The sequence below is a fragment of the Alosa alosa genome, chromosome 2 (assembly GCF_017589495.1).
Source record: "Alosa alosa isolate M-15738 ecotype Scorff River chromosome 2, AALO_Geno_1.1, whole genome shotgun sequence".
Taxonomy (NCBI): domain Eukaryota; kingdom Metazoa; phylum Chordata; class Actinopteri; order Clupeiformes; family Clupeidae; genus Alosa; species Alosa alosa.
Window position 1 is genome coordinate 4,094,370 of NC_063190.1, and position 15,085 is coordinate 4,109,454.

At 47.7% G+C, this 15,085-nt stretch overlaps 1 protein-coding gene across 4 annotated transcripts in view; it reads left to right on the top strand.

Annotated features, from left to right (window-relative positions):
* Positions 1-15,085, top strand: part of abr (ABR activator of RhoGEF and GTPase) — a 136,522-nt gene that overhangs the window by 86,503 nt on the left and 34,934 nt on the right. For all 4 annotated transcript variants that reach the window (XM_048270610.1, XM_048270619.1, XM_048270629.1 and 1 more), the window contains 2 exons: positions 4,255-4,352; positions 4,765-4,896. In XM_048270610.1, the coding sequence (XP_048126567.1) occupies positions 4,255-4,352; positions 4,765-4,896 (230 nt within the window). The remainder of the gene's footprint in view (positions 1-4,254; positions 4,353-4,764; positions 4,897-15,085) is intronic.

The window sequence follows — 15,085 nt, forward strand, 5'->3', positions numbered from 1 at the left end:
TGAGAAAGCTGCACCTGGACATTAGTCATGGTTTCTTTAGTGCAGTGCCAGGGTGTGCCTGCTGCAGCTTAGACCCCTGGTCATATCACAGTCATGCCTGCTATATACACTGCTCATTTAAGGTCATTTTAGGTCACTCTCTCCCTCGGTTTGGAGTCATAGTACATTTTAATAAGCTTTCTTGTACACTTGATGATTACCAGACATTGAGGGATAGACAAAGTGTGTGTCATAACTAATACCTGCCGTGTATAAAGAGCATAAGCACAGCTAGCATTGTTTTGATCAGGACATCTATTATGACGTGCCAGAATCCCTGAAGGTCCTTTCAAATCTGGAAAGGAGTCTCAGTGTGTCCCTGCTAAGCATCAGGCCACAGTAGAGCATTTCAGTGTGTTTTAGTTCTACTCTTTCACAAGAGTGGCTTGTTCCATGATGCTGTTTTTAGAGGGCACATTGCAGGAGGAGGATGCCAGCAACTGTTTATGTTCTTTTGTTCTTTCCTCTGTGGGAAGCCTGTGGTGTGCATTTGTCAGCGACATTTTAAGTTGGCTTCAGAGGCATAGCCACTGCACTGCACACACCTCTCCCTCATCTGTCTGCTATTTGCTTGCTTTGTGTGCAAAAAGGGGAAAAGAGGTGTCTGCGTGCGTGCGTGCGTGCATGCGTGCCTGTGTGCGTGTCTGTGCATGTCTGTGTGTGTCTGTGTTTGCGGGTGTGATATCTCTGTGCTCTTATTTATGTATGAAGTTTATTTTTTTCCTACTGTTGCCATGCTAAATTTGGATGAAACCAGGAGACATCTGCTCCGTGAACACTGGGGCATGTCACCTTCTTGTACTCACATGAGGTGCAAACTAGGCGTCTCCGCCACCACACCAGCTTCATTTCATTCATTTTGCAAGACAACACTGCACATTGGCTGCTGTTAGTCGGCTTCTCATCGGTGGGATCTGACTCCTCAGGATGTGAGCGAGCCGGTCTCGGAGAAACGTGCGCCAGCCTCGCCGGAGCCCCCGCTGAGCCCAGGCTCCTCCGAAAGGAAACTAAACCAAATCTGCGCTCAGGGCAACGGCAGAAAACTGGGTTGTGGACATAAGGGAAGGGATTTGATTGGATCCTACAGAGAGAGAGAAAGAGAGTGAGCAAGAAAAGAGTTAGAAGCTGACTGGTCTAGAATGTTCAAGCAGTATCTTAGCATCAGCTTATCCCAGCCTTTATTCCCTGGTGGTGTTCAGTTACTGTAGACTCTCAAATCATCATCTTTGCAGAAGTACAGTGCTGTGTGTTTGGTTCAGGTTTGTTATTCAGTCGCGGTTGATGAATTTTCTTTCTCTCAGACAGTTCCCCTTTTCCTGTTCTTAATCTAATTCAGAGCTTATTTTATTCTCTCCTCTTTGAGAGTTTGTCGTGCCCCCCCCCAACTCTCTTTTTTATTAATGCCATCACTCCGGATCCCGTCCAAATGAATTAGATTAGACTCTTTCCTGTCTGAAATTGTGCCCTCGTCCCCTCTTTCCTGTTTCAGTCTTACAATAGACTCTACTGTGACTGGGTCGGGGCTGGCTTTAGTAGGTGAGCCCTCCCATGTGCGTCCACAAACTGTACACATTCACCAGCAGTGCTGGAGGGGGGAGTTGCGGCTGAAGGTATGGGTCCTGTGAACCTGCACAGACAGGGGGATTTTCTCACAGAGTCGTTTCATTTCCCTTTTATCTGTGTGCACCCCCCTAATAATGACCACCCCCGGTGATCGGACATCCTGACATTCATCCAGTCGGCAACGAAGGCCTTGAGACGCTGGCACACGAGGGGGGGCTCCTTAAGGCTCCTTGACTGTGAAAGGTAAAACCTTCACCACCTCACGTGCAGAGACTGAAGTGGAGATGTCAGAGCTCAGTTTGTGTGTGTGTACATACGTACGTACGTGCAACATAACAAACACTAATCATTGACCACCAGTTTGTGGGGCACTGCGGTCACACCACCCAAACATCCTTGACGTCAAGTTGTAATTGCTCACTTGCCCACGGCATGATGAGGGAGGAGAGAGTGAACATGAAATGCACTGTGTGTTACAGCCAGTGACATCTAACATGGGGTTGGACTTCAGTCTCAATAAAATATTCATTTGCTCCAACTCATGTTCCCTCTTCTTCACATACAAAAACAAATGCTGACTTGCTTTCCTTGAGGAGGATGATGACATGTCTGTGTGAGCTAATCGTCAGCTAAATGCACTGCAGTCTTGCACTTTTCTAGCTCTTTATCAGCCGCCTCTCTCTCCATTGACCTCCCCGCTGTTTTACCCTGACCAATGACGGGCACTTTATGGCTGTTTTTTGTGCGAGAGCAGAAATAGCTCCACCGTAAGATCTTTACACTTTACCCAAATGCCAGTCAGCTGAATGGAAAGCGAGCTGTTCTCCGCATGGCTCCAGGCTCCTGTCTGCTCTCCCAAGCACCCGGGCACTTTAGCACGTTATCGCTGCGTCGACTGCAAACCTGACACCTCGGCACAGACCCCTGAGATGCCTGGGCCAACTTCCCCGTCTGGCTCATCTTTTGAAGTTCTTTTTTCCCCCCTCTGTCCTCCTCAACAGAAGTGGGTTTCTGTGCCTCAGTACTAAAATCTGAAACCTCGGCGGGCCCAGAGGATATGTATTTGACCTGCTTTTCTCCTTTTAGTGTTCGCGGCCGGGCCAGTAAAGCCTTCAAGAAATGGGACGCTCGGAAAGAAGGAGGCTTGTTGCTGGTTAATCTGTTAAACTGGCCTGGGGGCTTTTAGCGGAAGATTCGTTCCTGCAGCTCGTTTGGTGGGGAGGTAGCGGAGTGGTCAGGGCAGAGTCCGGGGTCTTCAGGGGTCATCGGTGCTCCTCAGACTCCTGCCTCAGTAGTCCTCTGAGTCTCCTTCAGCGGTGACTCGACATTTGCTTTGCGAGTGCTTACCCTTGACTTCCTAGCATTATGACAAAGTCAGCAGGCTAGTCTGAAAATGTCATTGACCCCTTAAGAGGTCAGACATTTGAATTCACTCATTCTGTGCAGGAATAGCTAGCTCGGTGTTCCAAGACCATGTACTGTACATACTGTAACGTTCGCTTTGGTCTGGACATCGGCAATGAGAATTCATTTTGGTCGGGGATGTTACCAGTGAGCATCATGGGAAATAACAAAATCAGATTTGTGGCCAGTGCCAAGTTAGGCATAGCCACTAGAAAATGAAACTTGATAGAACCAGTGGAGAGCTGTAACAGAGTTGTTTCAACTGAAATAGTTTCTAGATTAAAGGTCAGAACAACACAAATTGTTTCACTGTCCAAATATAATCCTTTTGTAGTCAACAAATAGGTAGGTTATATGTACTGTACTTGTGAAATATGGCCCATAAAAACATCTGGTTTCACATCCCTGCATTCTGCCTAGTTGATCCTGATGGTTAACCTTAAACTCCTCTGTGAAAATTGAGTGGTGTCTGTAAGATAGGTGGAGAGATGTTTCTCCCCCTCCTCTCTGCTAAAGCAGCACATCTCACACAGGTCAAAGGTCACCGTGTGTAGCCACCCATCAACCTGTCGAGGGGGGCGGGGGTGCGCGGTCCAATCACTGGAGCTGGGCCATGGTGCAGTGTGTGGGGGGCAGCCTCCCTAATGACATGGCTCTGTGTAAACGCATGGCAGCCCTATAAATGAGTGCATTAGCACAGCTGACGCCTTCCTATCCTGGGCTAAGTTATTCGTAGCCCCCCAGGAAATAGCTGTCTGTGTGTGTGTCTGTGTTTATGTGTGCCTGTGTATGTCTGTGTGGGTGGGTGGGTGTGTGTGTGTCTGTCATGGCTGAAAAGTCCTCGACTATCACTACATTTGCTTTGTCGACGTTGACACATATGGGCAGTTTGGCTAATTAATGGCCACACATTTTGATGGAAAATTGTCAGTGGCTCGACCCTTCCCACAGTTTTATTTTAATGACTTCTCCCGGCCTGATTTTTATGTCATTATGTATGACATGCGCCACTTATCACATGGCTCAAGGCAAGCTCAGACGTGTGGCTCAGCAGCTCATAAACCTGCTCCATTATTGATTATTAGGAAGATTGGTTGCATGGTCTGTTTAGGGCACTGTATCATTTTAATATATGTTTAAATGAGAATAAGAAGACATTTTGGGATGTATGTTATTCATACAGGTATACCCCATGTTCTAACAGCACCCTTCTTCCCCATTTTCTCAATGTTCCTGTTCTCAATCTAGATCTGTATTGTACTCTGGAAGTGGACTCCTTTGGGTATTACGTCGGCAAGGCCAAGACACGTGTCTTCCGAGACACCACAGAGCCTACCTGGAATGAGGTGAGTGTTTGTTTCACTACATTTGTCAGTGACAACAATTATCTGTATGTAAATGTTAAGATGCTAATTAGCACAGAAACGGTGGTATCTGTACTCGGATTTCTGGGTCTGTGAAAATAGTTGTCTTTTAAAATAGCATCACATCACAGAAAATACAGTTACAACATCTAAAGAGGAATGAACAGTATCTACAGTACACTTATCTAGTATGGATTGGTGAAGAATTTAATTCAGGAGGATTTGACCAAAGACAGGCTGACTGAAGTTCTATTTCTCTCTCACTCTCCTTCTCTTTCACCTGTAATCCTGCCTGTTCATCTTTATATGTGGGCTTGTAGTTCAGCCTGGAGTAGTGATCCAGCTCATTTAGGAGAGGCCCTTCCTCTCTAATATGATCTCGTCTTCACAACAGGAGTTTGAGATTGAGCTGGAGGGCTCCCAGTGCTTACGGATCCTCTGCTATGAGAAGTGCTACGACAAGTCCAAGCTCAACAAGGACGACAACGAGATCGTGGACAAGATCGTGGGGAAGGGCCAGGTTCAGGTAAGGAAGGCCGACCCCCTCCTCGGTTTGCGCCCGATTTCATCAGCATTGCTTGAATTGCTCTGAAGTGCTTTGAGAACCCAGCTTGGCCCAGCCCTGAGAAGCCCAGAATAGCACCAGCGCCACAGATACCACGTCGGCCGGTTTCCCCCAGTGAGTCAGCGCTATTGTCATCAGAGCTCTGTCCTCAGCAGCCAACGGCAGTTAGGTGGACGCCCCCTCTCTTTACTGATGTGAAGTGGTCGGTTTTTAAAGTATGAGAAGAAAACGGTTCACTAAGTTGGCTTTCCTCCCTCGTGTGGGAAAGCACACCATTAAACATTCACTTTGAAAATGCCATGTTGTGTGGGATGGGACTTGGGGTTGAAGGGGGAGTGGAATAGCGGGGGGGGGGGGGTGCAGTAGTGGTGTTGTGAAGACTGGTGAGTCATTAAAACGTGGCTTTCTTCTATCTGCTGTGGTTTCCCGTTATAAATACTCACACGGCAAGCACTTTCACCTCATGTTGAATTATAACGGTCTTCAGGTCAGTTGAGTGTAGCCTCTTGTGTGAGTGTGAGTGTGAGTGTGAGTGAGTGTGTGTGTGTGTGTGTGTGTGTGTGTGTGTGTGAGTGTGTGTGAGGATGAGAAGCAGAAGTGAGCCCGTGGCCCGTCTGTCTTCCCAGTCATCCTCCCTAGTCCTGGCGTTGCTGCAGCGGTGTCGTCCGCAGCTCATCTCTCATGTAGCCGTCTGGCCGTACCAGAGACACAGAGGGTGTCGGACGGTAGGCAGGCGTGCGTGGAGTGGGATGGACACAAGAGACCAGGCATGCACTAAATAACACACCAGGGGAGGGCCAGTCTATCTCCCGCTGAAAAGTAGAACACAGCATGAGACTGCAGAGTGTGTGGCGTGTGTGTGCCTGTGTGTGCCTGTGTGTGGGTGGGTGGGTGTGTGTGTGTGTGTGTGTGTGTGTGTGTGGGGTGGATGGGTGTGTGTGCGTGTGCCAGAATGTGTGGCACTGGAGTGTGTATAGGGATTTGAGCCAACTCTTTGGTGCATTGTGCAATGGGCCGTGGGCTCTGGGGCGGTGTTTGTGTGTGCCTAAACATGGCATGAATGCCAGTCTGTCCCATCAACAAGCAGCGCTGCTGCTGCATCACAGCCACAGAGACCCAGGACTGTTCCTGGAAACAGAAAAGCAAACCTTTTCCCCTCCTTTCATAAACGCTGCCGCTATCACATTACAGGACCCCGTGTGATTGTTTATTAAAACTTTATTAAATGTTTTTCTTAGCTCAACTAAGTGCCTAATGATTTCCTTCCCACTTTGAATGGGAACTGCTCTCGTTGGTCAGCTGGCTTCCAAATTCTCAGGCTTCTCATAGCAGGAGGTTGTTTTTTGAGTGGCTGAATTTGTTCTTGTGCGTTACTAAGGTCCGGTCTGTTTTCCCCGCGTCGCCTCACGTGAAGGTCCTCTCTAGGGAGACGCTTGCTCAACACATCCACACGTCATCCCCGAGACATTCCGGCCTCGCTGCTCAGACAGCTGAAGCCGTAACACGCATGCAGACTATGCCTCTGTCAGACACGGGCCAAAAGAATAGACAAACTATTCACACATTCCCATCTCATCAGCCCCAGAGTATCTCACACCATGTACTGTAAGCATCCCTCGGACGGAGTAGCACAACAACATCCTCTCAGCTGCCCTGGCCCAAAACCTTCCGCCACCGCCGCTACACTGACCCTCACTGTTCTGTTATGGTGTCCCTCTGCCAGCGAGTGATCTTTCTCTCTCTCTAACCTCTCTCTCTTTTTCTCTCTCTCTAACCTCTCTCTCTTTCTCTCTCTCTTTCTCTCTCTCTCTTTCTCTCTAACCTCTCTCGTTCTCTCTCTCTAACCTCTGTCTCCCTAGCTATCTTGCTATCTATCTCTACCTCTCTATCTCTCTCTTCTCACACTCACTCTATCGATCTATCTATCTCTCTCTTTGTCCTTTTCTCTCGGCAGCCGTCACTCGTGGCTGTTAAACTGTTGTGGGGTGCGAAGCTGCCAGTGTCGTAGCAGCTGTGTTTTGCTCGGCTCTGAGCTGTGAGCACATGAGACAAGTGAGAGAGATCAGGGGCCTCCATGGTGGGGTCAATTGAAAGCGTCCCCTGATATGTAGCCTGGCACCTGTCGAACATGCAGCTGGACGTCCACCTCTAAGTCTTATCAGCTCGCCTCTGAGCTAACAACCTCGTAATGACGCAGCTGCAACACTGTGTTTGTGTGTGTGTGTGAATAATCCAGGCAAAGAAGGGTTATTATGTAAGTGAACTCGGGCTTCCAGAGTTCCAAAAGACTTCCATTTGTACACGCCTCTCTGTCTCTTGGCGGGCATCTGTTTTTTCTGTGAGACAGAGGGAGACGGAGAGAGAAAGAGAGAGAGAGAGAGAGAGAGAGAGAGAGAGAGAGACAAGACAACAGGGACTGAGAGCATGTACGTGCTGTCACGACCATAGCCATCTCTCATAGGATGCTGCTGTGCGCTGCCTTGGAGCCTGGGAGTGGAGGAGAGCATGTAAAGCAGCTCCCAGACAGCACACAACACTGTCACGCTCACGCTGCGCCCACCACTGATATGAGAGTGGAAAGCAAGAGTGGAATTACGTGTACACGCCCCAGTCTGAACATGGTGGGAATTCAACCAGTGACTGAGAGTGTGCTTATGTGAACAACAGAGAGAGAGAGAGAGAGAGAGAGAGAGAGAGAGAGAGAGAGAGAGAGAGAGAGAGAGAGAGAGAGAGAGAGAGAGAGAGAGAGAGAGAGAGAGAGAGAGAGAGAGAGAGAGAGAGAGAGAGAGAGAGAGAGAGAGAGAGAGAGAGAGAGAGAGAGAGGAGTTTCGTAAGAGGACAGATGTTGCCTGAGTGGAGAACAGGTGGAAGAGAGAGATAGAGACAGAGAGAGTGAGCGTCAGGGCCTCATGAACGAGGAAAAAGTGGGTGAGTGAGTGAGAGGACTTTGTAGCGCCTCTGAACATCCTTGATGTGTAGCGTTCCTAGCGCTCGTAATTGGATCCTTCAGTGTCTTGCTGTGTGTGAGTTAAGCCTCACAGCTATAAACACAAGCCGTCCACAGGGCAAATCTGATTTCAAGCACATAGTGACAGAGCTGACATTGTGCCACCATGGAGAAAAAACTGTCCAAATGTCCACTTGCAAGACTTATGTTGCCACAACACTAACTGTTACTCTTACAACAGTCCAAATAAATACAGGCAAGATCAGCACTGCGAGTTTGTTTGTCCTCCTCACAGTCCATCATGTGCCAAGTTCTTCTTCTGGGTAACCATGAAAGTGTGAATGAAGTGGGTTTGTGCAGAGCAGCTCACTGATAAAGGTATCTGCAGCCCACCTTCACCAACAGCCAGCCCCATATCTCCAGGCCATGCCAGGCTGCACGCTCCGTACAACAGGCGTTTTCCTTGGAGCTGCTCTGTTTTGGTTGCTCGTCAGGCTTCCTTTGGAACAAGCCAAAATGTTTTGCTTCACTCCCCGGAGAGAAGGCCTGATTTATTTAAGAGGACGCTGGCTCCAAAATATAAAAAGCCCTTAAATGGTCACATTGGGCCCGAGACTCTGGGTTTTTAGTGTTATAGTGTTGCCTTCAGCCCATTTGGCTCAGAGATGGGAAAGTTGGTTATAGTGCTGTCCATTTATAAATTCGAGATCTATTTTATGTGTAGGCATCTTCATAAACATATTAATGTCACAGCGTTGTATGTAATGTGACCAACGTGATTGCATTAGTTACATAATCTGGGTTGTCTTGTTATGTAGAGGAGACATACAGAAACAGAAGGGGGGCTATTGTAAACAACAATTTTTCATCAAACTGAGAAATTGAATCAGCGGCTACCCCACAGGTACTGTAAGTCCATCAACGGACTCTTGTCCAAGCTGTCCCCAAGAAGAGACCATCCATCAGCAGTCACATGTAAACAGCCACTGTGCAGTAGCATTTCACCCTTATCCACCCAGATTGAGTCTGCGTATGGCTGTGATGGACCGGTCTGCCTCAGGCCATTCATTACGGCTCTTTTACACAGGTCACACCCATAGAAGTTGACCTTTGACCTCTTGGTCTCTACGGTAATCTGCCATTAAACAGTGACAAGGTCGAGGCCATTTTTCTCCTGGCTGTGCTGAGATGGACTCACAGAGCCACCTGTGGGCATGTGCAGACAGCCAATCAATGCTGCACTGGTCCTGCTGTGACATGTAAGTGTCATTTAAATGAAGATGTAATTTACATGTCAGTTATTGAGCTTGTGAAGAAACTTCATTTACATGTGAATCATGTGAGCCTCTTTCCATCATCTTTCAAGTCTTTTTTTCACTTTCACACTGGGCTGCCTAATGGTCTTACTTAGTGACCATATTGTAATGCGTGTCATGTAGCGTATTAACAGGACGGAGCAACGTGGTCATCCTTACCCTTTCTTTGGACCAAGGAAGTTTGCCGTGATTAGCTGATTGTATTCTCAGAGGAGTAGTTATGCAACGTCTCGGATGACATGGCATGGTGTGTCGGTGCAGAGGAAACTTTTCAGATGCAGAGCAGGAGCCAGCGGAGCTTTAATTCTCCCTCTCTCTTTCTTTCTTTCTTTCTTTCTTTCTTTCTTTCTTTCTTTCTCTCTCTTCCCCTCAAGACCATCACTCCATCGCCACCAGTCTGCTGTGCTCTCGGGGAGCCACTTGAGCTTCCTACATGTCTCCCTCTTTCTGTCTGTCTCATTCTGTCTCTAAGTATGTCTCCACACCCCATACCCCCACTCCTTAGATAGCATTCTCTCCTGCTCCCCACTTTCTGTTTCTCTCTCCTGTCTTTTCTCCTTGCTTCTTTCATCCCTCCCTTCTCACTCTCCCTCTCTCCTTACTTTCTCTTTGCCCTCCTTTCTTTCTTTTCTTTCTTTCTTTCTTTTTCTTCTTTCACAACCTTATCAGCAGGAAGGCCTGTGCCCCCAGCCTCTCTCTCTCTTTGCCCTCTCAATGGCCCTGAGAGCTCTTAGCTGCTCTGCGTTGGCTGTGTCCTCTGGGAGTGTGGCCAGTTAGGTAACATCTCCAACTGCCCCCCCCGCCCTGGTCCCCGTCCCAGCACAGGGTCACACCGAGACCAGTCTCACCCAATCTCTCACCGCAGCATCTTGGCCCTGTAGACAAAGCCGTTTTCTTTAGTCACACACACACACACACACACACACACACACATACAAATACACACGTGAGGTCACCCAGCTCCGGACGGAGTGGGACAGAACATCTTGTTCTGCGCAGAAAGAAAAGGGACAGTGATCTAACCACTCTGGCCCGCTTCCCAAACTCCCTGCGCCTTCAGTCCCCCACCAGAAACCCACCAGACCCAAAAGAGCCCCAAAACATCTCTCTCTGTCTCTCTCTCTCTTCATCCCAGGCTGATTTTGACTGAAACCCATTAAACAACACCCCACCACACACACACACACACACACACACACACACACACATACATACACACACACACACCATCACTTCACCTTCTCCGTGTGCCAGGGCACTTTTGCGGTAATTTGTAACCTGATCCATTTGAACGGCTTTCCAAAAGATAATAGGAGACAGAGTCCAGGCGTCAGCAGCAGCACGGAACAAAGCTGAACCCCGTGCTGCAGGCCGACAGGCCCCCTGCACCAGACACAGCTACAGTACACTACAGAACATTACATTAGCGCAGAGCGGCAGCCAAACACCGCTGGATTTATATTCAGCCCATTAACGCACTTAGCCTGCATGGAGGCACACACATGTGCGCACACACACACGCACATACATACACACACTCTTTTTCGCACACACACACACACACACGCACATACACACATACAGACACGCACTCTCTCTCTTAACTTCTCTTTCCCAGTTTGTGCCGCTGGAAGGTTTTTGTTCTGACCCAAGACTACATTTGCAAGAATTATAGAGTTCTGCTGAATGTAACACGTGTACAATTTTTAGAATACATTTGGCAGGCACTGTAGATTCCTACTGTCTAGAGTTTCTCATTAACGGCTGAAACTGTGGAGGGCTTCCATGGTTCAGTTTCTTCTGTTACTGTTTAAAATGTCTTTATTAAGACGGAGCAGAGTTTTTGCGCACGAATGCCTTTCACCTCTCCTGGGTTGCAGGCTACCAACGAGGGATCTCCAGACGTCTCTATCCTTGGCTGCTTTCTCCAGTCGGCTGAGTTAACGGCATGATTTTCACCACCATAATTACAGCACTTCCTGGAATGCCAGGCTAACTCTGTACAGTTTTGGAAGCTATTTTGAATCTGCTTTGCTGTCATTAACAAATTTTCAGTCGTCGCTAACCGAGGCATGAATCTGAGACGTTGTGAGAAATGTTGTTTCAAAACCATTAGACGTTCCCGACAAATATCTGACATGTTTTGAAATTCAAGTTGGCAGTCTCACCACTTAACATTCTCCTTGTGCAGTGTGGCGGGTGATCAGATGACACAGGGTTGTGTCGATGTACAGTCAAGTGCTCCCGTCGTAAGTGTCTCACAGCTTAGGTCTCTTTGTGTTTCTTTGTCTAGGCTGACTGGCTGAGATCCCATTGTTTCAGTTATTCGTTCTGTGTCACCTCACACACGGTGTGTGTGTGCGTCTGCTGTGTGTGTGTGTGTGTGTGTGTGTGTGTGTGTGTGTGGGGTTTGTGCCCCTGCGTGTAAATGAGATCTGCGGCTAATGGCTGTAATATGGCCTCCCATTCATCATCTTCTGCCTTCCGTCATGTCCTGCTGTAATCTGTCATGTCACCTCCGCCGCTCCAGTTTCCTCCTCCACACGGTCGACCCCCGACCCTCCGCTCCTCACCCCCCACACCCTGTGGGACCCCCTGGGGCCATGCATACAGAGCAGGGCCTGTCAGAGACAGATGGAGAACTTGGGTGCTCCCTCACGCCCGCTCACAGCACGGGGGTAAATTCAGACCTAATTGGAGACAAATTCATGCCATGTAAATCACAACAGCTGCATCTGCTTTGCTGATCTTGTCTACTGTGTGTATACTCTGAGCTTAAAATGTTACTCTGCCTGAATTCAGCCATCGACTGGTCTGTTTAAGATATGAAAATTGGCAATATGCCTATAGGCATATGACATCTTCAAAAATGTCTCATAACTTCAGGCAGCGTCATTTATTTATTTTTTGCGTAAAGCCCTATATACTGCTTCAAGTCTAAAAAGCGTGTGTGTGAGAATGATCTTTCATACCTGCTCTGTTGTGCCCACACTTCAAGCATTTTCATATGTTTTCTAGATGAACTCTGAAAACCTTTTTGAGATCATTAGTATGTTTTACATCAAAACACCCTCATTCATCTCGTGAAAAAGTGAACAAAATACCAGCCTTTCTATTTCATCAAGAGACATCCTAAGAGGCATTTTTGGAGGACTAGTCAGCTTTCTTTGATCATGCTATCATCAAAGGCATCATTGTCTGTATGTGGAGCACTTGTCATAATGAAATATGTGCTTCGGTTGGGCTCAATAATCTAATTATTCTTTTATAAATGAATAATAGAATGTGCATCTAACTGTACAATGTGTACACTGTACAAATGAACACAGTGTGTTTGTGCACGAATTGGTTATAGAGTCATATGTCATATGATATGATGATATGTCATATTTCTATAAAGGAGATGATTCATCTCTAAACACATTGGGTTGGGATTTTAACTGAAGTGAGGGTTTAAGCAAGGGATAACGTTTGGGTGGGAATTTCAGAAAAGCTGCAGACATCCTCCTTAAAATCCAGCTTATCCACTGCTGTGTATTCTGCATGTTTGCACTGGTTGTGTGTTTGCAACACGGATTTAAAGTGGCCTTGTGTCCCTCCTCCTTCAGTCATGCTGTAATGACTGTCCTCTGGCCGTTGTGAAGAATGACTCTTTTACAGGGCCTCTTGTCATACACTGTAATGGATGTCTGAATGAACATGATACCATAGATCTGGCATGCTGGAGCGTCTTCTTCTATCGTTCACCTGGATGTCTTCCATCCAGATTGTCTTATTGAGAATGCTAACTGGTACCATCCAGCCCGAGAACAAAGGCCATTCTTGAGCGAGGCCACCCCTTCAGCCCTCAACACCACGCCGCTTGGGAACAGCTCACAACGTTACATAATCTGGAAAAGGAGAAAGTGTGAGCGATCAAGAACAGATGTAGGATCCTCTGAACCCTGCGTCATTTACAACACAGCCATGAGACGAGAGAGAGAGAGAGAGAGAGAGACTAGAGAGAGAGCAGAAAAGGGTGAAAGAGGACACACAGATGGGATCCAATTGTGAGCACTGGTATTAATGGGCAGTAAAAAGACCTGAGCTCTTTCTCAAGCCCCAGGGATGGACCATCAGTGTGGACATTAGGTCCACTTAATTTCATTAAGTTCCCCAGAATGGCTTAGCGCTTTGTTTGCCTGTGTGCCCTTGTCCTTCCTGCCAGGTCCATCATGGCCGAGCAGAATTTAGTTTGGTGATGTTGACACATGGCAAAGTCACATTCAATTTGATAGTGCAGTCTGGTCTCACAAACGGCTGTGCCCTCAGCACTGGCTTTTGGTTCTGTACGCCTAAACAAGGTGCAGCCAGCATAAGGATGGGGAGAGAGAGTGAGAGTGTTTGTGTAATGACGTCCAGCATCTTGAAAGCATAAAAAGCTCATGTTTCAGGGGCTTTCAGTGTGGCAGGGGGCCTTGTGGCTCTCTCACTCCCCCACGGAGACAGCACAGGCCCCCTGCAATGTGTGCAGCAGGAGAGATGGAACAAAGGAACGCAGAGAGCAGGCTATCGGGTGAGCTGTGTGACGGCATGTCAACAGCAAAAATCATAAAGGTGCACTCATGCTTCAAGCTCCTCTCGAGGATCCACAACCTCCTCCCTCCAAAACACCCCCACCCGCGACTCCCCTCCATAACCAACCAACCAACCAAACACACACAGACACACACACACACACACACACACACACACACACTCCGCTTCATCATAAACCCTGAGGTGACAGAGGCAGCACACATCAAACCCTCTTTCAAAGCAGAGGTATGGACACCCTTCCAACCCCCTTCTCCCACACACACACACACACACACACACTCTCTCAAAAACACAGATACTGTTTTTCACTCCTAGTAGCCGCACACATCAATCCCCCATCTGCACGTAAAAAGCCTCAATAATGGAATCTGGTGTCTCTGGGGCAGCCTGTCCTTCAATCGGTCATGCAGCTGGCCATAACAAAGGGCATGCTGGCCAAAGGTTATGTTTTTATCGTATGGTATCGTATCGTATCGTTAAGGGTTTATTCTGAAATGAAATTGGGGTGACTGTCTGACCTCATCCTTCACTGACTCCCAGACCCCCATCACAGCACACTACACCTTTCACCATGCATACCCATAGCTACCCACAGGCATTGCTCACGATCCTATTCCTATTGTGACCTGACTTTTATCTCATTGTTTTTCAAGCAGTCGTGCCAGGGCCAACTCCCAAGTCCTGAATTCAGGTCCTTGGAACGTGGCGTAAAAAAGAAATCTGTTATAAAACCATGGAACAAAAGTCCTGTCCATAAACTCAGAGTTTAATATGGGCAGCCATTTTTATTATTCGGCCACAGAGGCTTGTTTTCCTGTGACCGATCCAACACTAGTTTGTAGTGTTGGTTTTAATCCACATTTATTTACAAATCCAAGCATGATAAAAAAAAAAGCAGAAGCTAACATTTTTATTATGACACGTCGCTTGTTTAATCAACTGCATCTGGGCACATCTGTGCAGGATGGTCCCCGTGAGTCGTTTTTGGACGCGTCTTGCATCCAGGAAGCGGAGAGGCCACGGGTGCACATTTGGACGGCAGGGACGCTGAATTCCTGAAATGGTTCGCTCGTGCTGCCGAAGCGGCATCTAGAAGCCAGGGATTCTTCCCTTCTGCCGTAAAACTCCTGCTATTTATCGATTGCAGATGAGAACAGCACAGAGAAAATAAAAATGAACTCTTGGCAACATGGGAAAATCAGTCGTCGTGCACCAGTCTGTTTGTGCTTCGCGCTCCAGTAAAGCTCATTACACGCATGGCTTTGCTGAGAGACTTGGTGGCTCAGTGATTGATCATAGCCATGGTGTG